The sequence below is a fragment of the Heloderma suspectum genome, chromosome 4 (assembly GCF_057233095.1).
Source record: "Heloderma suspectum isolate Gila_16-S chromosome 4, 16-S_ref, whole genome shotgun sequence".
Taxonomy (NCBI): Eukaryota; Metazoa; Chordata; class Lepidosauria; order Squamata; family Helodermatidae; genus Heloderma; species Heloderma suspectum.
The window spans coordinates 86723148-86750120 of record NC_139461.1 but is presented as its reverse complement, the minus strand read 5'-3'; the positions used below and the strand labels follow the sequence as shown (position 1 = coordinate 86750120).

General features: G+C 42.7%; 1 protein-coding gene across 1 annotated transcript; it reads right to left on the bottom strand.

Moving 5' to 3' along the window:
• Positions 1–328: 328 nt before the first annotated feature.
• Positions 329–13866, bottom strand: TUBB6 (tubulin beta 6 class V). The gene is made up of 4 exons (XM_084849883.1): positions 13749–13866; positions 12786–12894; positions 3819–3929; positions 329–1892 (listed from the first exon to the last, which is right to left on the bottom strand). The coding sequence occupies exons 1-4, from the start codon at positions 13803–13805 to the stop codon at positions 829–831; spliced, it is 1341 nt and encodes a 446-aa protein (XP_084706009.1). The 5' UTR covers positions 13806–13866; the 3' UTR covers positions 329–828.
• Between the last annotated feature and the right edge of the window lie 13107 nt (positions 13867–26973).

Here is a 26973-nt window from a genome sequence, read left to right as displayed (position 1 = left end):
TGGTTTGCCATACCCACCTTACATATTTCTGTAGTTCAGTGTGAAGAATCCTCACCCCCACAGTTTATGGTCTTTTCTATGGAGATGGCAAGGAATTAATTGAAGTTGTTGGAGTAGATCCAGGATCTGCCATCGGTGAATGGAAGTGGTCTGCTCATGGACAATGCTTCTACCTGATTTCTAGGGATCCCCCTCCCCTATATGTAGCCTTTTCAGGCAGGAGGGGCCAGGGCAGTCTGCTTCTGCCAGCCAAGTTGCACATGCCTAAATCTGGATACAACCCAATGTGTTTGAGCATTAGTTTACAACCATGTAATATGCAAAAGATTAAAGAGACCTTTTCCATTATTTTTATTAACAGAGTTTGTTCCCAGCAACTCAGTACTGTACACCCAGTACAGAATAGCACTCAAAAGGCTCACCAACACTGCAATTCTAAAATACATTTACTTGGATGTAAGTCCCACTGGTATCAACAGTGCTTACTTTCAAGTAACTGTGCATAAGTTCAGAGCTGATCATTTTTCTGATCCGCAGTTTGACGGAACTCAATATAGCCCTATTTAAAAAAAAAAAAAATCCCCTGCCTTGTTTGGCATCTAAAATTTAAGCCAAAATTCTCAAACCAAGAGAATAAATTACTGTATCAACCAGAGCAGAATCTTAAGTTAGCATCTGGTGCAGAGCATTCAACATCCAAAGTCAGTAGCGGTGAAGAAGACCCAGCCCCTGAAAAATAAGCCCTACCTATATATTCTTTACTATCCTGGAAAAGACTAGAGCTAGCTCTTCAGACTTGAGCATTACTGGAACAGCATTAAATAGACTCTATTCATTAATTTCTTCCTCATCATCTTCAAACGTTTCCTCTCCATCATTGGCTGTAGCTTCTTGGTACTGCTGGTACTCAGACACAAGGTCATTCATGTTGCTTTCTGCTTCTGTAAATTCCATCTCATCCATTCCTTCACCTGTAAACCAGTGAAGAAATGCTTTCCTCCTGAACATGGCTGAAAATTGCTCCGAGATTCTTTTGAAGAGCTCTTGAATAGCTGTGCTGTTGCCAATGAAAGTGGAGGCCATCTTTAGGCCACGGGGTGCTATATCGCAAACTGCCACTTTGACATTATTTGGAATCCATTCCACAAAGTAGCTGCTGTTCTTGTTCTGGATGGCCAGCATCTGTTCATCAACCTCTTTCATGGACATAGGACCTCGGAAGACTGTAGCTACTGTCAGATACCGTCCGTGTCTTGGGTCACAAGCTGCCATCATGTTTTTGGCATCAAACATCTGTTGAGTGAGCTCTGGGACTGTGAGGGCCCGGTATTGCTGGCTGCCTCTGGCAGTTAATGGTGCAAATCCTGGCATGAAGAAGTGTAAACGTGGGAATGGAACCATATTTACTGCCAGCTTGCGTAGATCTGCATTTAGTTGGCCCGGAAAACGCAATGATGTTGTTACCCCACTCATTGTAGCGGACACCAAGTGATTCAGATCGCCATATGTTGGAGTGGTGAGCTTCAGAGTGCGGAAGCAAATATCATATAATGCTTCATTATCAATACAGTAAGTTTCATCCGTATTTTCAACCAGCTGGTGGACTGAGAGTGTGGCATTATATGGTTCAACCACAGTGTCAGAGACTTTAGGCGATGGCATGACACTGAATGTATTCATTATCCTATCAGGATATTCCTCTCGGATTTTGCTGATGAGTAGCGTTCCCATCCCAGAGCCTGTTCCTCCTCCAAGGGAATGAGTGAGCTGAAATCCCTGCAAGCAATCACAGTGTTCACATTCTTTTCTTACTATATCAAGCACCGAATCTACAAGCTCTGCTCCTTCTGTGTAATGTCCTTTGGCCCAGTTATTTCCAGCACCCGTTTGTCCTGAGATAACACAACAAAAGGAGAGAGGAGAATAGGTTTACCAAGACAGGACGGAACAATGGACTCGAAATATCAGTAGCAATTGCTCCTCACTATTGAAAACTCTAACATTTTGGCATTATGTATTTGAGCAAATACTTTTCAAGAACCTCAGTTAACTGCCAGATAATATCCAAAGCATCCTACAAATGCCATGTGTAAACTTATGCTCAAGTACCTAGAGGCAAGAGGGCACCACAGAAGCACCATGGCTGCAGAGCACCCCTCCTCCACCATGCAGCATCCCTTAGTGCAGAAGTGGGCAGACTTCAGGCTTGTCAGATCTACTTTGTTTTTTACCAGAACCACAAGATCCACCAAACAGTGCCAGGTACAAAAGTCATATACCTAGGGGCGGTTCACATGATCAAAGTAAGCTTATTTAAAACAAATTCCTAGGCTCAGAATGTGCCCAGAGGTACCCTGTGTTTTTTTTTTAATTCAAAGACCTGGTTCACATGATCAAAATAAGCCACTGTGGTTATCACCGCACCTGGGTTATTGGAGGGTTGTTTCCCCCTCCAACAAGCCATGCCATCCAGGTTCAGATGACACAACAAGCCGCAAATGGGCAGTGATAAGCCACAGTGGCTTATTTTGATCTTGCTAATCAGGTATTAGAATTTTAAAAACCAAACAAAACAGAGTACCTCTGAGCACATTCTGAACCTAAGAATTTGTTTTCAGTACCAGAACTGCAGTGAGTTCACAGTCCTTTCACATTAAAGCTCACTCCTCGTTACCCCTAGCTTGCTTCATTTCAACAGCCTAATTTAGTTGGAAAAGGTCACTTTGCAGTAGCAATTGGGAGTCAGAAACCCTTGCCGATCTCCTGAAATCACCCAGAGATCTACTAGTAGATCCCAATGTACCTTCTGTCCACCCTTGTCTTAGTACAGGTGTGGGCAGACGTCAGGCTTGTGATCAGTACCAGAACCAAGCTCAGCAGTCCTTCCACATAAAAATCTACTCCTGTTTCCCCTCAAGTGTTATTTTTCAGCAGTGTAATTGGGTGGGGGAGAGCCTTTTAATTGTCCCTTCCAACCCTACTATTCTATGATTCGATGATTCAATGATTCTGTCACTCCAGATATGGCCAAATGAATCAGCTCACATTATCTAGACTTGGCCCAGCAACTGGACTGTGTGGATTTTCATGCACAAGTATTTTTTCTGGTTTACTATAAAACATAAAATAAAAATGTTAAGGAAAACTCTCAACATTGCTTTTGAGCAACACGCCGTTAAACGTTTCTCTAACATTAGTTTGAGCATCTCTTTTTCTCCCTCCCCTCCTTTCTTAGCCCAGCACACATTGCTCTATTTATTTATTTTTCAAATTAAGCATTGCAGCGATTTGGCCAGGAAACTACTTCTTTATTTAAAGAAGCAAAAGAAAAAAAGATAGTAAGTTTCTAGGTTTCCAGAGGGGCGGCTGCATTAGTCTGTCGCAGCAAAAAAGACAAGAGTCTTCTGGCACCTTAAAGACTAACAACTTAGCCAGCCTTCCCTAACCCGAAGCCATTCAGATGTTTTGGACTTTACCTCCCATCAGCCCCTGCCAGCATGGTCAATGGTCAGGAATGCTGGGAGTTGTAGTCCAAAACAAATGGAGGACATCAAGTTGGAGAAGGTTGCCATAAGCTGTTGTGGGCTAGAGCCCAGTCCAATAAATTCTGCAATAGTTCCGCAGGTCACACAGAAATGTATTGGCAATCTATATGTTTTGGGGCAACATTTTGCATTTCCTGAGTTAATTTAATGGGAAAGAGGAACTCACCAAAACTGCCAGTAAGCAAGGGGTTACATGCTTAGCCTTTTGCATGCATTTCAACACATTATCTACTTGGCAAGTTTACTGCTTGCAACAGAAAATCATTAACATACCAAATATGAAATTATCAGGCCGAAAGAGTTGTCCAAATGGGCCAGATCGTACACTATCCATGGTTCCAGGTTCCAAGTCCACCAAAATTGCTCTGGGCACATATGTTTGGGCTATAAAAAAAATAAAAATGAATCTTTATTTGGGATTTAGGCTATAAAAATGGATCGCATTTCTATCACATACAAGTGCATTTGTTTCATTATTTATCATTATTTTTAGGTAGCTTAACTTATGTCTATACTAGCCAATTTTTACATGATCTCAGGAAACAGGTGCTAACTTTCCCACAATTGTTTAGAAAAACATCTGACTACCAGTATCATCAACCTTGGGCACTGGCCTGCCCCTTCCTTTAGAATCAAAGCCTTTTTTATGAGGCAACTTTTCTTACAGTCACCACAGATATCTGATAACTTCACCATCCCAGAGACCTCTCTCAATATCCTCCCCTTTACATACCATATCAAAGTTCTTAGTGAGTGTATCGATATAATCATGCACACTTGTGTTATTTTTAAAACAAAACAATAGAAACTCTGAGCCCACAATCCAGAAGAAGAAGCAAATATGAACAGGAAATGTGTGGAGATTAATACTGGAACAATAAAGTAAAAATGTAATGAAAAGGTGTATTCATTTCCTAGAGCTTCAATCCTAAACACTTTTATAAGTCCCATTGAACAGAGTGGGGTTTTCTTCTGAATAAACATAAACATAAACAGGGAGGTGATTAATGCCACCTTGCGAGACGGAGTAGTCCTGGGCCGCCTCAAAGAAGCAATAGTGAGACCACTCCTAAAGAAACCCTCCCTGGACCCGGAAAATCTTAGTAATTTTAGGCCAGTCGCAAATGTTCCTTTCCTGGGCAAGGTTCTTGAGCAGGTGGTTGCCAAGCAGCTCCAGACACTCTTGGATGAGACTGATTATCTAGATCCATTTCAGTCAGGGTTCAGGCCAGGTTTTCGCATGGAAACAGCCTTGGTCACCTTGTATGATGACCTATGTCAGGAGAGAGACAGGGGGAGTGTGACCTTGTTGATTCTCCTTGATCTCTCCGCGGCTTTTGATACCATCGACCATGGTATCCTTCTGGGACGATTGTCTGAGCTGGGAGCAGGAGGCATTGCATTGCAGTGGGTTCGCTCTTACTTGGATGGTCGGCTCCAGAAGGTGGTGCTTGGGGAATATTGCTTGGCCATGTGGATTCTCCAGTATAGGGTTCTGCAGGGGTCAGTTCTGTCCCCCATGTTATTTAACATCTACATGAAACCGTTGAGTGTGGTCATCCGGAGTTTTGGGGCTCATTGTCATCAGTATGCTGATGACATGCAGCTCTATTTCTCCTTTCCTTCAGGTGAGGCTGTGGATGTGCTAAATTAGTGCCTGGCTGTGATCATGGACTGGGTGAGGGCTAATAAACTGAAGCTCAATCCAGACAAGATTGAGATGCTGTTGGTGGGTGGTTCTTCTGACCCGATAGAGGGTGCTCAACCTGATTTGGATGGGGATGCACTCCCCCTGAAAGAGCAGGTTCGTAGCTTGGGGGTTGTCCTTGAGCCATCTTTGTCACTTGAGGCTCAGGTGGCCTCAGTGGCATGGAGTGCCTTCTAACATCTTTGGTTGGTGGCCCAGCTACGCCCCTATCTGGACAGGGATAACCTGGCTTCAGTTGTCTATGCTCTGGTAATCTCCAAGTTAGATTACCTGAATGCACTCTACGTGGGGCTGCCTTTGAAGACAGTTCAGAAGCTGCAGCTTGTGCGAAATATGGCAGCCAGATTGGTAATGGGGACTAGAAGGTCTGAACATATAAGACCGACTCTGGCCCGCTTCCATTGGCTGCCTGTATGTTTCCGAGCCCAATTCAAGGTGCTGGTTTTAACCTATAAAGCCTTACACGGCTTGGGACCACATACCTGATGGAACGCCTCTCCTGATATGAACCTACCCATATACCAAGCTGAACATCTCCGGCTGCCTACACCGAGGGAAACTCGGAAGACGGCAACAAGGGAAAGGGCCTTCTCAGTGGTGGCCCCCAAATTATGGGATTATCTCTCTGATGAGGCCCGTCTGGCACCAACATTGTTATATTTTTGGCACCAGGTTAAGACCTTTCTCTTCTCCCAGGCATTCGGCAGCATATGATAAGTTTTAATTGATCCTGGAATGTCTTATGGTTATGGTTGTTTGCTTTTGAGATTGTTTGTCTGAAATAGTTTTAGATATATGTTTCTTTTGTGTATATTATCTGTTTGTGTGTTTTATTATGTAAATGGTTTTTAATCTTTTATATTGTATTTTTAATGTTTTTAATCTTTGTAAACCGCCCAGAGAGCTTCGGCTATTGGGCAGTATAGAAATGTTAATAATTATTACAACAACAACAACAAACATGCATAGGGTTGCACTGTTAGTTTGCTAATAATAAAGTTAATGGAGTTTTCTTGTTCCTGTATGTACAATTTTTCTACCTAGCTGCAAGATCCAAAATGAAAGAGTGCCTCTTCCAGCATGAACCTACCCGTACACTATGTTAATCATCTAAGGCCCTCCTCCAGGTGCCTCCTCCAAGGGAGGCTCGGAAGGCAGCTACAAGGGAGAGGGCCTTCTCAGTGATGGCCTCCAATTATGGAATGATCTCCCTGACAAGACCCATCTCCCGCCAACATTGTTATCTTTTTGGCATCAGATTAGGAGCTCCTCTTGCCTCAGGCAGCAAATGATGAGATTTTAATAAAGTCCTGGATTTTTCTTATTGTTTAAAAATTGTTTAGATATCTGTGTGTGCTGTTTGTTTATATGTTTGTATGTAATGGGGTTTTATACTATGTATTGTGTATTTTTAATGGTTTTTAATCTTTGTAACCTGCCAAGAGAGCTTCAGGTATTGGGTGGTACAAAAATGTAATGAATGAATGAATGAAAATGAATTACATTTAATGTTTCATCTGCTTTTAAATCTTATGGAAGATACTCATGTTTTCTTATTGATTAAAATGTTCCTACTAGTTAGACTTCAGATGACACGCTAATCATAGAAGACTAGATTATCATGCCTCCCAGCACTGCTTTGCAACTTCCTCCATCTCTCTCTTTCCCAGCTTTCATGGAACCATAAATGATCCCAAAGTGGTGGGGTTACTTGGCATCCAGGTGGGCTCCCAGGAGACAAGAGAGGAAGGGAGTGGGGTGATTGGCAAGGCAAGATGGGGATTGAAATGGCAAATGCGGTTCAGTGTAAGATAGTGTTAGGTGATGCCCATTGGGGCAAAAAAAAATTCCAAACTTCACATATATGCTGATGGAATCTAGCTGTCATTGACTGACCACGGACCTTGGGGTCATGGTCAATGAAAACGTCAACCCCATGTGCAACTGCTGTAAAAACAAGGCAAATTCCATGATGGGGCTCATGAGGAAAGGAACAGAGCATACAACTGCCACCACCGTAATATCTTTATTCAAATCTATGGTGTAACCACAATTGGAATACCATGTACAGTTCTGGTCAAAAAGGATATTGTAGTGGTAGAAACGTTGAAGAAAAGGGCAACCAAAATGATCAAGGGACTGGAGCAACTCCCCTATGAGGAAAGTTTACAACATCTGGGGCTTTTTAGCTTAGAGAAAAGGTAAGAGGGGACAAGGCAGAGGTGTGAAGAAAGTGGAAGGCGAGTTTTTCTCCCTCTCTCATAACACTAGAACCCAGGGGTCATCTAATGAAGCTGAACGGTGGGAGTTTCAGAAGAGGCAAAGGGAAATACTTTTTCACACAGCACATAGTTAAACTGTGGAGCTTGCTACTGTAAAATATAATGATGGGGGATTAGACAAATGGCTATTGATAATGCTATCAATGGCTACTAGTCATAATGGCGCTATATTACCTCCAGTACTGGAGGCACTATGCCTCCCAACACCAGCTGCTGGGGAACATGAACAGCAGAGGGCTAGTTCACTCATGTCCTACTTGGAAGCTTCCCATGGGCATCTGGCTGGCCGCTGTGGGAACAGAATAATGAACTAGATAGGCTTTTGGTCTGATCCAGCAGGGCTCTTATGTTCTTATGCAGCATTTTGGCACTCTCAAGAACCCCCTTTTGCTTGCTACTTGCCATTAATTTCCTGGTAACGTTAGGGAAGCTGATGTAATGGCTGCTAATGAGCCAGAGTCCTTTTCTTCTCCTCTCCCACCAGGAATGGCCCTCTAGTAGGACATGGGCAAAGCTGCTGCTGCTAGGGAAAACAGCAAAGGAAGGCATTGGCATAGTAGCATGCATCCATTAGCTCTTCTCTGCTCCCCCACAAAGCTCCCTATCCCTGTTGTCCCTTAAAGCAACTCAAGCAAGTAGAGTCCATAGCTGTGGCTCTTAAAAACAACGACAACAACAACAACGACAACAACAACAACAGCAACGAGTAAGTTAGCCCAGAAAGGAGGGAATAGCTCCACCCTCATCCCTTCCACCAGGCTCCACCATGACTGGAATCTTTTTCACAGTTCCTGTCTGCTAACAACACATCAAGCTGCGGGGGGATTAGAACAGAGAGATACTGCAACACTGCATAACAATGAAGAGTCAGGAATGGAAGGGCGGGAGGCCTCACCCAACTAAAAATGTTGAGAGCCTTTATATTAGGGGGGAAAAGAATGAACTACCCAATCTGGAATTCACCCAGGACAAAAGCTTAACAGGCTCACATTTGTAAAGAATAGTGGGATTTCATGCTACTGGATTGGGACAATGGCTCGTGGCATTTAGGGACCTGCCATTAGTGAACTACTGTTAACTACAACTGAAGTGCTGCAAATGTTGCCCTCTCAAGCTTGCCTGAATCAAAAGAATCACTGCCTGAGACCCTACAGCAGAGATGGGCAACTATTTTCGCACCCGAGGGCCACATAAACAATGTGTGATATGTTAGGGGCTGCAAGCACACACGGACACAGAAACACAAATACACCCAGACACCCTCCCTCATCTGAGTGTGAGGAGGTGGGGAGATTTAAATTTCCCTCTTCCTCTGTTATTTCCCAGGTTCTATTTTAGACGGTAAGCTCTTCAGTGTAGGAACTCCCTCATACTTGTCCTTTAACAAGCACCACATAGACAGATGACATCATGTAACAGATATGTTCTTCTGTGCTTTCTCCATGGTTCTTCTGTCTCTTTTCAAATCTTGGAAAATCTTACTTTTGGGGAAAGAACAGAATAACGGCGCAATCTCTACAGGTGTCAGTCCCTTAGTGCAGGAGTGGGGAACTTCTTTCAGCCTGAGGGCCGAATTCAGTTCCAGAAAAGCTGGGGCAGGGGGCATTCCAGTGGCGGGTGGGGCCATGGGAAAAAGGGGTGTGCCAAAAATACTCCTCCCCCCAATTACAAAAAGGATCAGCACATTGTACCTTAAAGCTCTTAGTACTAGCAACTAAGCCTTAGAACCATTTAGAATGGACACAAACTGCACATCAGATGATTGGATGTTGGGGAAAAGGATGGGGCCAAGGCAAGGAGGTGGGGCCATCTGGGAACCCAGGAGGGCCAAATGTGGCCCCCATGACTGAGGTTCTCCACCCCTGCCTTAACCCTACATCTCCATCTTCTATTATAATAAAAAAGATATATGGTTTTGAGATATGTAGTGACAAATTTCGTGGCTGAGCCTCCCGCTATTTTTTTATTTATTTATTATTTATTTATTTATTTATTTCATATACTGCTCCACATCAAAGATTTTGGAACGGTGAACAACGAGATAAAAGAAAAAAAAAACGCCATAATGAAAACAATTCAAACATTTTAAAAGAACAGATTCTGAACTTAATAACCGCAGCTGGTCACTCAGGGAAGGCCTCTCAAAATAACAATGTCTTCAAGAGGTGCCAAAAGCAACACAACATTGGCACCTGCCTGACCTCCAAAGGCAGGGAGTTCCACAGGAAGGGGGCCACCACACTGAAGGCTCTTTTCCTGATGGACTCCAACTGGACCATAGGTCCATGTGGAACCACCAGGAGCAAGCCCTCTGGTGACCTCAGAGACCAGGCAGGTTGGTAAAGAAGAAGGTGCTCTCTCGCCTACTGCCATACATCTACATTTCAGCACACCTTCACTACTAACTTCCTGATCAGCACCATTTTAGCAGCACGTTTATTTTTATTTTTTAGTCATGACAATGCACTGAAATACCTTTTAAATTATTTATGAAAAAATAAAATATTTGAACAATAGTGCTTAAATGAAACATGTGTTTTTGTGTACATTTTTAAACATTATTTTTTAAAAAGCACCCTCAGCATTTCCAACCAGTGGTATTTTAGAAGCATGGCTACTTTTTTTTTAATCTTTTAAAATGTGGTAAAATAAATTACCCTACATTAAAAAAAAATCAAATTAGCTGCACAAGAGCAATTAAATGAAAAAGTGCTATGCTGCAGATTTAAATTTTTATTTTTAAACCCCGTTCTGTACAATGGCAAGCTCAGGTGCACTGTCCGTCCCTTAGGGATGGCGGAGAATTTCTCCCCGAATCTTTGGGAGGCCAGGCGCCGACACATTCGGACCCCGAAGTTGGTTGGGAAATTCTCCGCCGGCCTCCCGCCCGCCCCCCAGGACGGGACTTACCTCCTGCAAATGTCCCTCTCGGCGGCGGGTCCCAGCAGCAGTTTGGCGGCGGTTCATCGTGGGCGGGGGCCGGTCTCCTGACCGGCTGCCACTGCCGCCATTGCAAAAAAAAAAACTAAACTAAAAAAAAAAAACAACACTCGTGATAGACTACGTAACGATTTACGTAGCCTATCACTGCTAGATTTCCAAAGTCAGCCGTGATAGCCTACGTAAATCGTCACGTAGCCTATCACGGGTGACTTTGGGAAAAAAAAAAACAGCTCATACGCAAATGGCGGCGTCCATGGGGCGCCACCATTTGCGTTCCTTATTTTGGCACGTCTAGTCTACGTAAAGATTTACGTAGACTATGGCGAAAATAAATACTTATTTTCACCGTAGTCTATGTAAATCTTTACGTAGACTAGACATGCCAAAATAAGGAACGCAAATGGGCACCGCCATTTGCGTACGTGCTTTTTTTTTTTCTAAAGTCACCCGTGATAGGCTACGTGATGATTTACGTAGCCTATCACAGCTGACTTTGGAAATCTAGCCGTGACAGGCTACGTAAATCGTCACGTAGCCTATCACGGGGTCTTTTTTTTTTTTTTTACTTTTTGTTTCGCAGCCGGGGAGACGGGGCGCTTCTCCCCGGCCTGAATTTCGGCCGGGCGAGGCGGGGCGCCTCCCCCCCCGGCCTGAATTTCGGCCGGGCGAGGTGGGACGCCTCCCCCCCCTCGCCTGAACTTCGGGGGGAAAAGTGAAGCGCCTCCCCTCCACCGCGAAGCCAAGTTGTGAAAAGGTAAGTGACTTTCGTACATCCCTACCGTCCCTCCACAACTTACACAGCTCTGCCATGTCCCGTGTGGATGGAACATGCACACGCACACACACAGAGTGCTAGATCGCCTAAAGTGTGGAAAGTCATTGTGTCGGATCCAGGATCTGTCTTTCGTGGACAGAAGGGCTCAACTCATGGAAGATGCCTCCATCAAGATGGGCTCCCCCACACAGCTCCCCCCATTCAGATGGGTCCCTTGACCCTCTGTGTAGTATTTTCAGGGGGCTGCAGTGGCTGCTGTAGAGAAGAGGGGGTGAGGAAGTCCACTTCCGCCAGCCTAGTTGGGTCCAACCCATTAGCAATTCCACCTGTAGCTTTCAGCAGAATTACAGTGACTGGATGGTACTAAACACTGCCAGTCTGGAAGCACCTTGAATAACAAGTCAGCTCCTACCCATCTGGGAGCAAACCCTTGCACTCTTAAATTCTAGCTCTTCTCTTTTTAGAAATTAAGCACTGGTCCCAGCCACAAAAGGGATGGAAGACTGAGTGCCAAATAATGCACACTGCTTTCTATAAGGAGAAGAAGAAGAAACCTTCCTGTGGGTGTAAAAGCCAAATGCCTATGAAAAACAGGGGCTGTAATACTAACTCCAAACATCAGTCAAAGGTGGAGGCCACAGTGATTGGCAGCAATGAGGTCAGCCTTCCATTGCCTCAGAGACAATGCACACAGCAAATGAAGGAGGGACGAAACCAAACAAGAAGTCAGTGTCTCCCCTAGAAACTGACTATACTTCTTTAGGCCTGCCACCTACTTTGAGAACCCAGTAGAGCCATACTGTGGGTATACTCTGTGTAAGAAATAAAAGACAGGAATAGATTTTTTTTTCTACCAGTAAAAAAAACTATGCAGATTAGCACTAATGTTAGGGGCGAGACAAAGTGCAGTACAGGACATGGGTCCCTCTCCTGGTCTCTAAAAATCCAGTTTATCTCTTCCTCCTACTCCTTCTCAGATTTCACCCCAGGTTGCCCATGTGCTTTTACAACCCAATCTTCATCACCTTACAAACAGGACACTTCAAACTTTTAACATAAATAAAATAAAGCGGAAATCCTCCGAACGCTGAATTATGTGACCAAGTGCCCATTTCTGCACTTGTGTGGCATGATGGTAGAACGGCAGAATAAACATGGGCCTGCTCTCCAGCCACAATTAAACTAGAAAACCAAAACCAGTTAACATGGCAGACATGTGGCCAAGCAGCAGCCAACAAATAAGGCAGATGTTTTGCTTATATTAAGGAAAAGAGACCGTTTGGAATCAACTTGTTATATTCCACACCCTGTTCTCTCTCTTTTTCTTTTAAACTACCACCCTCTGCCCAGAGTGAACACAATGAGCTCAAAATGACAAAGACTAGATGGCTGGTTCATGGAACAAAACAACACACACACTGTCTAATAAAGTTTGTAGAGGAAACGTGTGAGCACCCTCTTTGCTTTCTTTGTCATTTCTCCTCCTGTAAAGAAATCACATCACTGCCCTTGGCCAATAACTCCACACTTACAGGATGATTCATTGTAGTAGACATTGATCCTCTCCAGCTGCAATGGTGAGTCACCAACATAGCCTCCTGCTGGGTCAATGCCGTGTTCATCACTGATCACTTCCCAAAACTTTGAGTGGCAAAGGGGGGAAAAAAATGAGACAATCTGTGTGAAAGAATAAACACGAGAGCTCTTCTCTTCTCACCAGACTGTGTATGAGTGTGTGTGTATTTCCCCCCTCACTCATGCTCCCCACCACTACACTAATTACAAGTCATCCAAACCCACCCATCCTTGGCAAGGACAGATCAGGCCTTCAAGGCATGTGTTGCAGCAACAGCTGCAGAATGCTTGACATATTTGAGAGCTGCTCCTCTGAGCCCCTCCCTGCTCCTGGTTTGCACAGCAGAGAAGATATAGGGTGGGGTTGGAAAGAGAGACAAAAACTAGTCAGATTCACATTAGGATTTCAAAAGAAAGAGAAAACAGTTAAGATCTCAGCGCCCTTTCTATTTTGGGTTACCCTTCTTTTCTGTCTTTTCTTTTTCTTTTCCTTTAAAAAAAAAAATTCTGCTGCCTCTGTATTTTTTCCCCTGGTTTCAGTTTTTCCAAAGCCTTTTATGGTCAACATGAAAGCAGCAAGCTATTTAGTTCCCGTTTTGGCGAGTTTCCAGCTCACTAGTCTATGAGTGCACAAACACACACACGCAAATAGAGTTTGCTGCAGCAGAAGAACCTTCCCCAACAGAAGTGAAACTTTTAGAGAAAACTTTATCACATTCCTCTTGAATTAAGGTATTAAATAAACATAGCTTTCCAAAAATATCTTGTTTTGCCCTTAAATGTTTAAGAGAGAAAGCATGGTACTACAAGTAGAACATCCTGTGCTTGAACCACCAGGATTTACAGCTGGAACTACCAGGTACTAGATACATCAGTAACAACAACGAGAAGGAGGAGGAGGAGGAGACATTTCCCCATACCTTGGTTCCAATTTGGTTTCCGCACTGGCCAGCCTGGATGTGAACTATTTCCCTCATGGCGATATTTATACCAGCTCCCAGTCTGTCTGCCTCTGCTTCTCTCTCTCTTCCTGACTATACTTTGTAGAGTTCAGCTATGTGTAGTGTGCTTGCCTCAGGAACGTTTTATTGGCTCACGGTCTGTGATTCACCCTCCCAGCCCTGCTCACTCTGCAATTTCACAGAAGAATGGCAGTGGGGGTGGGGGGGGAGCAGAAGCAACTGACTCTGCCCCCCTGCCCAGCCTTTACTGGGACTGTCTCTATATGTGAATGGCATTTCATCTCATTGTTTCAAAAACCCCATTTTAACATTTGGAAACTACAGGTTTCTGTATTTTTCATTGCCACCCAAATTCTCATTCCTAATGTTAGCAGCACACTTGTAGTGGACTTGTGCCAAAATCCAGTAGCTGATATCATATTTTCACTAAATATCTGGAGGGTGTAATTCAGTGCTTAGCCTAGCCTGCATTAATGGTACCTGCAGGTCCAAAGAGAGGAAGAATCAAAGAAAGGTTTGTAATATGCACTTAACTCATGCAACCAGATGCCCCCATGTGCGCTGACTCAGACGTAATCTCCACTGAGTCCAATGGGACTTATTCCCAAGTAAGTGTGCATAGGATTATCACCTTAAATTGGGAATGGTGTGGCAAGCAACAACGCAAAATCTTCTCTACAGCAAAAAACACATAAAGACACAATCAGGGGAGGCTGGTGGCTCAAGTTTCAGTGGAGTGGAGATTCCATTTTGGGTTTTAGTTACAACCAGCCAGAAGTCTAAAGGAGCTATCCAAGGTGCTGAGCCCTATCCCCAATATGGGCCCAGTACCTTGGATAGGTCATTCAGACTTCTAGCTGGTTGTAACTAAAACCCAGAATGGAATCTCCGCCCCACCGAAACTGGAGCCATCAGCCACTCCTGGGCTCAATCCTACGCATGTTTAGACAGAGAAAAAGTCCCACAACTCCCAGCATTCCCCAGCCAACCATGTCCTCTTACTTACACATAAACACATATCTGTTGCAAAACTCACCTGCAGTTGTGTGCTAGTGCAGACATTCCCATATGTCAGAAATGGCTCCAGCGTATTCCTTTTCTTTTTTAACAGACAAATGTCCATTTCATAACACTTTTGAGTCACGCTGCTATGCAAAATGGGCCCTTCCTTTAGGCTTTGGTACGGCCTTGTAGGCCCCTTCCAACCCTACTGTTCTATGATTCTATGGTCTAAGTGCAGTGGACGCTGAGGGGCGGTTGGCTATTCCAAGCACTTGGAGCCTGAGTCATACCCACCTGCTAGGGTGGGGTGTGAAAGAGATTCATCCGGCGGAGCATTGTGAGAAAAGCTGAAGGCAAGAGTGTTGCATTGCCTGGTAGCGAGATCACGCAGGTTTGGAAGGAGGAGCAGGACAAATGTTGCCATAAGACTAGCACTGCTGGTCTGTGTGCCTGTTCCTGCATCCCTGTAATGCCCGCTCAACCAACCTGAACATATGTAAATATGCAGATCATTACAAGAACACTACGGGCATGACACAGCCAAAGTTAAATCTCTCAAAGTCCCACTTATTTCAAAGGGAGAGTTTAAGCATGCACTTCATTATCTTATTGAAATCCATTGCACATAAAATGTTTAAACTTTGAATGGATTGTCCCCTTAAATTCTCAAATGCTCTGTTCTGTAAAGGAAATTTAGAGTAACTCAGGGAAGTTTATACAACTCCCCACAATGCATTGAAAGACTGGAGGGGGGGCACATGGCTGGTCCTGCTCCCTGCAGCTGACATGTGCCATGACCACACACCCCAGTGCTGATACCCACAGCAGAAATGCTCTCCGCGCCACATCCATGAAGTTGGCCAGCATGGGAAGGACTCTTCACAAAGCCAGTTCATGTGTTTCTGCTGCCCCCTCCCACAGTCTTTCCATGTATACGTGAAATCTTCTCAGGAGGCCTTACTGGTTGTTCCACAACCAATAGAATGTGGCCAGGTAACAGCACATAAGAGAGGCCTTCTCAGTAGTGGCACCCACCCTCTGGAACACTGTCCCATGTGTGGTTCAAAAGGCAGAAACTGTGGCAAGTTTCAAATGCCTCTTGAAAACATACTTGGTCACACAGGCTTTCCCTGTCTTGTAATGGATTATGTCACTGCCCTGTTGTATTGTCATTCTTGCTGTAAAGTTTTTAAATTATTTATTATTTTATATTGTTCTAATATATTATATATACACATGTGATGTGAACTGCTTAGTGTGTGTTTTTCATATTAAGTGGCAAAGTAGTATTATAAATAAATATGTATTGTGGGAGGTTGGGTGGTATGAATCTCCCTCATGTCAAGGAAGGAAAGGCACAGAAAAATACACCAGCTGGCACCCTTCATTCCAGCCTAAACACATAGTCCTGAGACAGAATAATGTACACAAGAGCTATCTCATATATATCTTAAACATTAAAGAATGAGGCATACATAATTGGTATTAAAAAAATAAAATTCTGATGTATTGGTAAAATACAAAAAACGGTGAGTAGTAAATTGCTGGGGAACCAAAGACACAGTTACCTCATTTCAAGCAGTCTCTGTAGGATACACACACAAAAAGTGCCCATGGAAAATGTTGCTTAATGTTCTGGAAAAAAACAGTACTGCAGTTCTTCCCTATTTAGCTGGTCATGAGATCTGTGTTGCTAAGACTTTTCCTGCTTTTCAGGAAATATGTTTATATTCTGTGCGGTATTGTTCTTTGGAGCATTCCTGCTTGCTGGCAGACTTTATCAAAGCTAGTGAAGAAAGGCCATCAACAGAATTGCACTTGGAAACTTAGGTGGGAGAAGGGGCTGATGAAAATAATATCCACTTGGCTTCATGGTAAAACCCTCACCTAACTTTTAAAGCAGTCATTCAATTTACTTAATTTATTGAAAATTTTTGTATATTGCTTTTCTGCCCAACAGGGCCCGCAAAACAATGTACAAAAAAATCCAATAAAATCACAAGACCATAAAAACAAAAACAGAAACTTATTTTAAAAATAGATACAAGACCAAAGCTTGGTGCAGTGCTGACTCCGGGTTTTTGGGTGCCCTTGAGCAAGACACCCTTCATGGGCCCCGTCCCTCAGGGTGAGTCTACCTTCTCACCCGCAGTGCCACTAGCTATTACTGCCCCTGTTTCTCATCTTTGCTACCACTTCTTTGCTTGACACAGGCAGAGAGCCAGTGAGCAAATAGCAGCATCTACTGCTCCTCCTTCTCACTACCGTTGTTGTCTGAACCAGAGCAAGGGGCAGGTGAACAGGCAGGTCACAGTGATGAAGAGCAAGGGCAAGTCCAGGGGGCTCTTGTCAGTGGGCCCTTGCTGGCTGTAGGCCTTTGGCAGGTGTCCAACCATGCCTACCCTTGATGCCGGCCCTGAACAGGCAAATCAATACAGTTTTTACTGCTTGTCTAAAAGTCAATAGGGATGGATCCAGTTGGATCACAGTTGAGGTGCAGCTACAGAAAAAGCCCTGTCTTGTGTACTCACAACCTCACCTCTCTTGGTGGTGGGACAGGCCACAGGCCAGTGGGGAAGTTCTCAAATTTACATCAGCTTTTTCACTTCTGCATCGTTTCCAGTGCCACTTCAGTAGAAATCAATACACTTCGCTTCTTTTTTCTTTTCTTTTGCTGCATTACTGAGATGCCGTGCATTAGGGCCCACAGTGATGCACTAACATTATTTTTCATTGGAGGCAGAGGTACAAGGCAGAACAGGTAGCTAACTGTTCATTTTGGAGGAGCCAGACCCTCTCACCATAAGATAAAAGAGGGAGATCTTCTCCCTGCCCCTCCCCTTGTATCTTCCTAGTTTGAGCTACCCATAGGCTAACCATGATAAACCAAAGACAAAGCAGTTGAAGCGTAACAAACATAAAAGGAGGGGGGGATCACGGTTGTGTTGATAACCTTTATGTTCCTGAAGGGAGGAGCCTATTTTTTTAATCTGCTTGTACTATTGACTCTAATAACTATCAGCTAAATTCAACATCTGGACAGACATACAAAGCCTATGCAACTGCTTACGCTGTTTTGATTAGGCACTACTCTGTCCTAGCCCCCCACCCCCCACAAACACATAATGAACTCATGGGTCAGGGCAGAGAACAATTATCATATGAATTATTAAATGTTCATGCAGGCTGCAGAGGAAAAGGATTAATCGTAATGCAAGCTCCTTGTATTCTATAGCTAGAGGGAGAGTGCACCACTATAGCTTTAGTTTTCCAGATTCATATGGCTTTAAATGGGGCCTGCTTATTCAATCAACTGTTTCTCATGATAATTTTCTTCATCTCCTGCAACATCTAGTGGATAATCTCTACCTCATTCTGCATCAGGCAGTTTCTTCAACATATCTCTGAAGCCTCTTGAAAAAATTATTTGGTCATATGTCATCCACAGAAAGAATGGTGCAATTCCTAACCAGCTAGATTCAGGACAAACACAGCAACAGAAACTACAACTCCAAAACTATTTTTTTTAAGTGACTATATAGACTTGTGAAATCATAGTGATAATACCCTAATTACCGCAGCCCCACTGTCAAACAAGATAGCATTGACCACAGATAAAGAGATGATGAAAGTCATGTCTCTCAGCAGAGCACTGAAAGAGTATGGTAAAAGTTCACACAGGGAGGAATTGTCACATACTAGCATGTGATTTATTTTGGAAACATTTTCTTCAGAGATGAAACCAGTTGTTAACACACAGACAAAAACTATTAGCAATGTTACCATACCCATGATTTAAAGGCAAATGAATGCTGAGAATCTAAACAGGTCAGTATGGCTTCTATTTAGCCAGGGCCTATCCTACAGCCTGCCCACCCTGAAAAATCAATTTCAAGGTCCATTTGTTAAACAGTGTGCCCAGAACATGGGGTTACATTCATGTTATTTGCTCAACAGAATGCACTGCATTGAGAAAGCAGAGCAAAGGCACAATTGCAATCTCCGTGCTGGCAACATTAAAAGAGGATGGTAATTTCTTTTGCAAAACCATGGCTGCCCTTCCTTGTTTCACATGGGATTTAATGTTAAAATAAAGTACTAAATTAATTCTCCTTGCTCAACAGAATGTACTGCATTGAGAAAGCAGAGCAAAGGCACAATTGAAATCTCCATGCTGGCAACATTAAAAGAGGATGGTAATTTCTTTTGCAAAACCATGGCTGCCCTTCCTTGTTTCACATGGGATTTAATGTTAAAATAAAGTATTAAATTAATTCTCCTTGCTGTCACTTGATAAATTGCTCTGATCTGCTACAATATAAACGTCACTAATTTGGAAGTCTTAAAAAGCATATTTATAATATTCAAGTAGAACAAAATCTCAAGGCTTACTTATATGTTTTAGCATATAACAGTGCTTGCTAGATGCAACCTGGTATTCACAGGGTTTGTATTAGGACTACCTCTCTGTTATTTCCCCATACACTGGTATAGAAAGGGAAATCTTTCTGGAGTGGGATGGAGCATCCTATCCCTGTGCAGGACCGAACTATGCCAACATCTGGGAAGAGGACTGGTGAACTTGTATTTCTTCTGGGGGGTTATGTGTTGCACGGCTGGAAGTGGTGGAAGGATGCTACCATGTATGTGCCTGCTGCTCACATATTATACTGTTGTTCGTGCAGATACTGCAATTACTGAGGACCAGAATCCGTTAAACTGCTAGATCCTGCAGCATCCTATCTAAATTTAAAACAGGAGTCAAATTTTTGTGTTGTGTCATGCGAACCAAAGCAGCAGCGATTGTTTGAGGGTTAGATGAATGTCAAATAACCCTAAAACAAGCTATGCGTTATTTGAGGATTCTCCAAGCCTCAAACAACCCCTGCCACCTGGGTTCACAATGCACGACAAGCCATGTATGGCAAGCCATGCCAAGCTGGGCATCTATGGGTGCCATGCAAGAATGGCATCTGCAGGTGCCTGGCACGACAAAACAGCTCCTACAGGTAAATTAAGTCATGGTGGGCTGTCATGTTGTGCAACCAGATCAATGCATTTATCAACTAGTTGCTGTTTCTGAAGGGAGAACAAAGAGCAGCTTCATCCTAAAATTTGAATACAACTTACATCTTGAGTAAATATGACACCTTCAATTTCCCCCCTGTAAAATGTAGCATACATGATGCAAACATCAGAGGCAATAAACACAGAAACTCCCATTTGAAGTCAAGGACAGCTTTTCAGTACACTTTATATTGATTCAAAACAACTATCAACAAATGGGCCCTTTAATTAGTTTGTCACCGTGACAAAAGGTGTAATTTTTCACGGTTGCAAACATACCAAAACAGAGAAGAAGAGCTATTTGGAAACAAAACTACAGACTAACTTAATAATTAACTTGGCTGACCAAACTGCCTCAACATAACCATCACGCAGCACATTTTTTAGCATGTAAAGCTAAGCGAATGCCAATAAAGCAGATGAGAAGCACAAATTGTCTAAGAGTCTGCAAGCTTTGAGCTTCATGAAGCTCTTCTTATGACAAAATGAAGAAATGGGGAAATATGATGATTTACAGCTTGTAAAAACACACAAGCAAGCAGCAGTGAACATTTATTAATAGCTGTCTCATGCATGACAACTAAGCCTATCAATAAGGATCAACAAGGGATAAAATAGCAGGAGGTTATACTCCCATTTGAAGCAAGTATTCATAGTTTTGGAAATCCAGCATGATCATGCAGTTTACTTTCCAAACACACATTTTAAAGGTGCTGTAGAAGGAATTGAGTACAAAGTCACAGAGAGTGCTGTCACTTTGGAGAAATATTCACCTACAAGCAATAGGCTGGCCTTTTCCAAAATAACATTTTGCATAGGCTCTTAAGGATCTAGTTTTTAACCATGTTCTTAATATTTGGAGATTTCCACCGGGATCAATATCTATCAATACACATAGTAAGCTACACATTTCAAAGCTATGTGAATAGGGGTGGGGGCACAACCTGTTGCCTGCAGGCATCCCCGCAAGCCCTTTTTGCTGACCCCTTAAAAAACCCAGCTGCAATTGTGAAAGTTGGCACCACTGCAGAAATCCGGCCATCACTAATGGGAATGGTAAGGCAGCAATCAGGTCTGCGATCCTCGGACAGGACTGCAGCCTCCTCCCTCCCCAAGTGACCACAAAGCAGCCTGGATTGCTGCATTACCACCACTAAAGGGATAAGTAAAGCAGCAATCAGGGTCCCTGGGGCAGGTCCGGAAGCAGCCAGAATCACTGCTTCTTCACTACTAGTGGCAGCATTGAAGCAACGATGCTCACTGTTTCAGCCTTCTCCCATTCATAGGACCCCACAGGCATAGCTCCTTTCTTATCGCTAGCAGTGGTGCAGAATCAGTGATCTGGGAAACTTTGCAGGGGTGCCTGCCCCCACCCCAGTGTGTGTACGTGTGGGCGCACGCACATGCCTTCCCCGACACCCGTGTGTGTGCACATGCATGTGCACATGTGTGGCCCCTGGCAGCACCAGATGTGGCCCTCACGGTCAAACAGATTCTGCACCCATGTTATATCTGATGGCATGAAGGCCAGTATTGCAATACTACTTAGCACTAAACATATAAAATGGGGAGTCAGGGAGAAAACGAGATTTGGTAGAAATAGTTAAACGAGATCTGTTGCGCACAACAATTAAAGATTAAATACATGTTTGAGATTCCTTCTACTTTTAAGAAGAGACCATAACTATCCCACAGACGTCACAAGGAGCAATTAGCCTTCACTTACATAGCATCTTTCATCTGAGTTCTTTAAAAGAACTTCACAAACATATGCTAAGCCTCACCATAAAACCACGAGATTAGCAATTATTATGCAACTGAAGCCGATACTAAAAGTTTTACCAGTCAAAAGCCTTATTCTCCCAGAGATGTATGGGCTGTTGTTGTTGTTGTTGTTGTTCAGTCGTTTGCAATATGGGTGGGAGCTCATGGAATTCAATGCTCTTCCATGGAAAAGATTTTCTTCATACAGAAAAGTAGATGTCAAGTTTTCTATTTAGCGTTCTCTTGACATGTTAGTTTTTCATGTGCCGAGAACGTAAGAGGAACATCCAATCATGCCCCGCACAATCTGAGGTAGTACAGTGCAGATGCAGGTTGACCCCCTTAAGGAGAACTGCGCATTAGAGCTACTGAAGTGTTTAGAACTTAGTAACTTATTTTTATCACTTTTACTCAGTGGTGTAGTGACAAATTTGGAAGTGCAGGAGCTTGGCCTGAGAGTCTCCATAGCTGTGACCATAAGGAGAATTCACAGCCACGTCCCTAGAAGACATATAAATCATGCTTTTCTATTATTGATGCTCAAACAAGCTAACATCTTAGTTAGAAACTTCACCATAAAACACAGATATCCAAAACAAAGCAAACCACTAATAAAATATTACAGTTAAATCATGACTGCAATGCTATGCATAGTTACCTGTAAGTTCCACTAAAGTGAGTCATACTTATTTCTGATTGTATAGGCTCAACTTGTAAAACACTCTGAACTTTAACAAAAGATCTTTAGCCAGCTGAAATGGAATCTTTAGCTCTTAACTGGTCTATAATCTAGAATGGTGGTGGCAGGATTACTTCATAGCAATTCTATAATGCCAGAACAAATCTCTAATTTGTAGATATTCTATGTGGTTTAAGATGCGATCCTATAATACTTACTTAGTATGTAACTCAGTGAGGCTTACTTCTGAGTAGACTTGTATAAGATTGTACTGTCAGAATGTTTCAAACTCACAGGAGAATGAGGATAAACAGCTGCAGACAACTGGAAGTTTTAGATTACTGTACCCGTGGCCAGGTTCAAACAGGACAGAGGTTCGAAACAGGACCTTTAATAGTTGTGTAGAAGAGGGAGTTTGACAGGCTACACCTGCTGAAATTCCTTCTTCTGCATAACTATTACAGGTGTAAGAGCTCTGTCCTGTTTTGCATCTGGTCACCCTAGATGAAAGCATCCTGTCTACAGATTCAGTCCTGGGGCATAATTCCAGTGGTTGGCAGTGATCCAAATGTGGTCAGACATTTCCCTCTTAATACTCAATCTAAACAAGTTAAGCTATTATTAAAATGTTCTTGGGGGGGGGGAATCAAATAGGGCCTACTGACAGATGATTCTATGTGATTTTACTGGGAAAGGTGTGAAGAAATAAGTTCTGAATTTAGAATAAACCTGTGTGAAACCTCTGTCACAGGTTTCTACTTCTGAATAATAATTCTAGTTTGGCCCAATAATTTTATAAAATTGAACTGTTAGCATTGGAACATTACCAGCTGCATAGTTGTGGTAAAGCAACACTTTTTAAACAGAGTAGTTGTAGAGTATACATACTATACACACACACACACACACCCCACACATGCGTAGATATGTTTGTGTGACTACACACACACACATATATATCCTTTATCATCCCATCCAGCTACTAGGTAAAGCTACCCAATTTGGCTGCAACTGACTTTTTTTTTTTTTTAACCTAGTACGGAATCTAAAATTATCTCCAGCTTGGTTAACATAAAGACTGCCTAGCTTTTCTCTGTGATCTACTGGGAAAAGGGGCCAATGTGCTTCACTCAGTATGGATGCACATCTGAATAACAGTGGGATTTTATACTTCCAAAGGATCTGACATTTTCCGCTTTCTGGTTCTGAGCAATCCTAGTGACAGCTGCAGGTCCAACCTGTAACCATCACATGTCATGCAGAGCCTAATTTGAATGTCTGCAAACCACTGCTCCCCCACTTCATCTTGGGACTCTGAACATGCAGACACTGTGACTTCACTACCAAGTCAGATTTTCCCCCACCTCCATTTCCTACTGCCTCCCACCTGCTTTTTGTATCATCTTGCCTGATGAAGAGATACGGAGATCTCGAAAGTTTGCATCTCTTTTGTGATCCTTTTGTTGGCTTAATAAAGGTATGATACTAATATGGATTTTGAATTTTTTCTTACAGTCAACACAACTACCTTTGTTGTAGTTCTGATGCATATGTGTGCATGTATACAGATATATAGTGTGTACACACTATAGAATACTTAATAATTGTTAAATTAGTATTGTTTACCCAAAAGGAGCAAAGACAAAATAAAACCAGGAAACGGTTATTTTGTCCGCAGAATATGAGCAGTGACTGAGTCAAATGGAGTACTTCAGTCAGAATTCCTTTTTTTGGAAACTAGACTGTCACATACTTCCATTCATATCAGATTGCTTTGTTAACATAAACCAGCTTTCCCCAATGTTGTGTTGGACTACAACTCCTAGCATCCCCATCTGGCATTGCTTTTGGGTGTGCTGGCTAGTAAGCCTTTCAGCAAGAACCAAAAGGAAGATAGTAGTATCATATTAGGATATATTAAATTCTTCTTACAATGATCAATAAAAGGTTTCCACTTTTTAAAAAAGGTAACGCATATCTGTGTATTCTCTTTTGTTCTAATATAATACTAGGTCCCATACATTTAGTTTTAGGTCCCATACACTTACTTTTGACACATACATATTGGGTCCCATACACTTACTTTTGAGCTGCCTGCCCACCCGCTGAGCTTTACATCTTTAAAGTAACATGTAGTTTTACTCTCAGGAAATTCTGTGAGGGGAGGAGCATGTGGTTATGGAATGCACAGGTGGGGGAAGAAGTAAAGGGTTAAAATCCCCCTTAAACCTCCCTTATGTTGTGTTGCATGCACAACATAACTCTGCCAACAGTTGCTGCCATAGGGTTTAATAGGGCAGAAAAACCTTAACATTTGAACCGCTGCTCAGAACTTCACCAAACCAATGAAAGGCACACCTGCTCAACAAGCCAGAATAAACCGCACCAGTACTTTTCACCCAAATTTAAAAGAAATATATGATATGCCATACTGTAAATTAAAAAAGGACAAGCGTGTCTATTTTCAGCACTTTTTAACTTGCTATAGCTGTGGCAATTTTTATCAGATCGGTTTAAAAGTTTGTGCAATTGTAGGCCTCATGGGATAGCTCACAGATGCTAAGTTTCAATGCTCAACAGCTGTAATTTCTATAAGCTATAGAATATTGAAGCTTATAATGGCAGAACTTTTTTTTTTTTGTGGCTCACCTGAATTAAAGGGACACCCCCATGCACCATTAAAAATGTTAGCCCTAAGAAGCTATTATATGCGGGTATGTGTGTGTTAAGCAGGACAATGCTTAGTTTACAGTATGACTACTTTCAATACGAAAAAAAATTAGAACTATGGCGGAGACATGTCCAACCGCTGCCATTTCTGTGACACCACACAGTACATACAAAGCATCTTAATGCTATTGGGAGGGACACAGCAGGTATCAATTCCCTCAGTTCTTCACCTGTGATCTTAAGGGACGCCTTCAAAACTTGTGATCCACCTTTTCAACCACAGCCTGGTCCACTGTGTCTTGACAATCTTATTTTTGCAGTCCTAAGAAGACAGCTAAAACAGGCGGTTCCATAAGCCACAAAACCTAACAGGTAGGCAATGTAATCCTGGTGTGTCTGTGTGCCAACCTGTCACTAACTCAATTTGTTATATCCATGTCATTACCTCAGAGCACTCCTTCAGTTTATTCTTGTCGTTTTCATTTTAGGTAAATCCCTTTGATGTTTTTTGACCATAATTGTTACTTTTGTTTTATGGAGCAGCAGAACGTTTGAACCATTCTTATACTTTTATGTACATTCCCATTTTTTAATCCAATCAATCTTGCTAAAGCTGTTTGCAATTTATCACGCAGACTTAAGCATGACAATGCAAATGAATTGATTACTATGCTTGAAATGATTCTTAGTACCTTGTGTTCTCTTCTCCCTACTGGCTCTGCAAAAAAACTGTGGCTGAAGACTACAAATTAAGGCCTGCAGTTCAATATGAAGCCACACATTGGTGATTAGTTCAGTCATGTATGCTTACCTTTACCATGCATTTTTCATCATATCACAATATACTTGACAACGTCTCTGCTTAGCAAGAAAGCAACAGGTTTTTGTTTGAATTACCTGTTGAAACAAGTGTGCTTTCGAAACAAGATTTCAAAAAGGTGATTTTACTTGTAAAAACCCTTCAGATTTAAGTCTTTTAGGCTGCAACACCTGAGAGGAAGCCCAATTAAACTTAATGGGACTTCCTTCTCAGCAGACATGTATGATTGCACTTTTTAGACCATGATATTCTTTATTCTTACACTCAAATTATCATTTTAGATGAGGTAGGCTGCCTTGAGACAGGGCAAGTTCATACATAATGATTTTCTCATTTACCAGCAGTGTGCTTGTGCATGCTGCCTGATTTCTCCTGCTGCAAGTGGGAACAGCTCAACAAACCATGGACCATCCATCTGTGGTTTGCTTACAATGATATGTGAACCCAGAACTCTGGCTAGTCTCTCTTCCAGCAAGCCAGTGTTCTAATCCAACAACAAACCACAAGTTAGAACTTTCTGGCTTGTCAGGGGAGAGACAGGCCCAAGTTCCAGGGTCACACATCACGGTAAGCAAACCATGGACAGAAGATCCGCAATTTTAGCTGCTCCCACCTGCAATGGGAGTGATCAGGGAGCATACAGCTTCACTCATGACAAGCTGGATTTCTTTACAATTTTGGCATATCGTTATGTGCAAACTGGGCCACTGTTTATTCAGCTGCTAATTTGTTTAATAGGCACTTTATTAAAGAAGATTAGGCCCTTGATCAACAGGTAGCTTTATGCAAGGATTGCTTAAAGAAAAGGATGGGGACACATATTCCATCTTCACCACTCAGAGTAAGCTCATAGTGTGCAATTTGTGCAGCCACTGCTCCTTCCATAACTGTTTCACTTTGAAAAAATAAAGGTGGGTGGGTAGTTGCACTGAAGGGGGTTGGATTGAACTTGGGTGGCCTTGGATACTGCAAGATTCCTGTACCTCATCCAGGACTAGATTTAAGGTGCAATCCTATGCATGTTTAGACAGCAAAAAAGGCCTACAACCATTGTAGGCCTTTTCTCTCTAAACATGCATAGGATTGTGCCCTTAAAGAAACTTAATTGGTCCCAGATCATGGCACAAAATATAGCAGAATTGCATCTGGGCATTGCCTTGGTGGGAAATCCTCTGCCAACA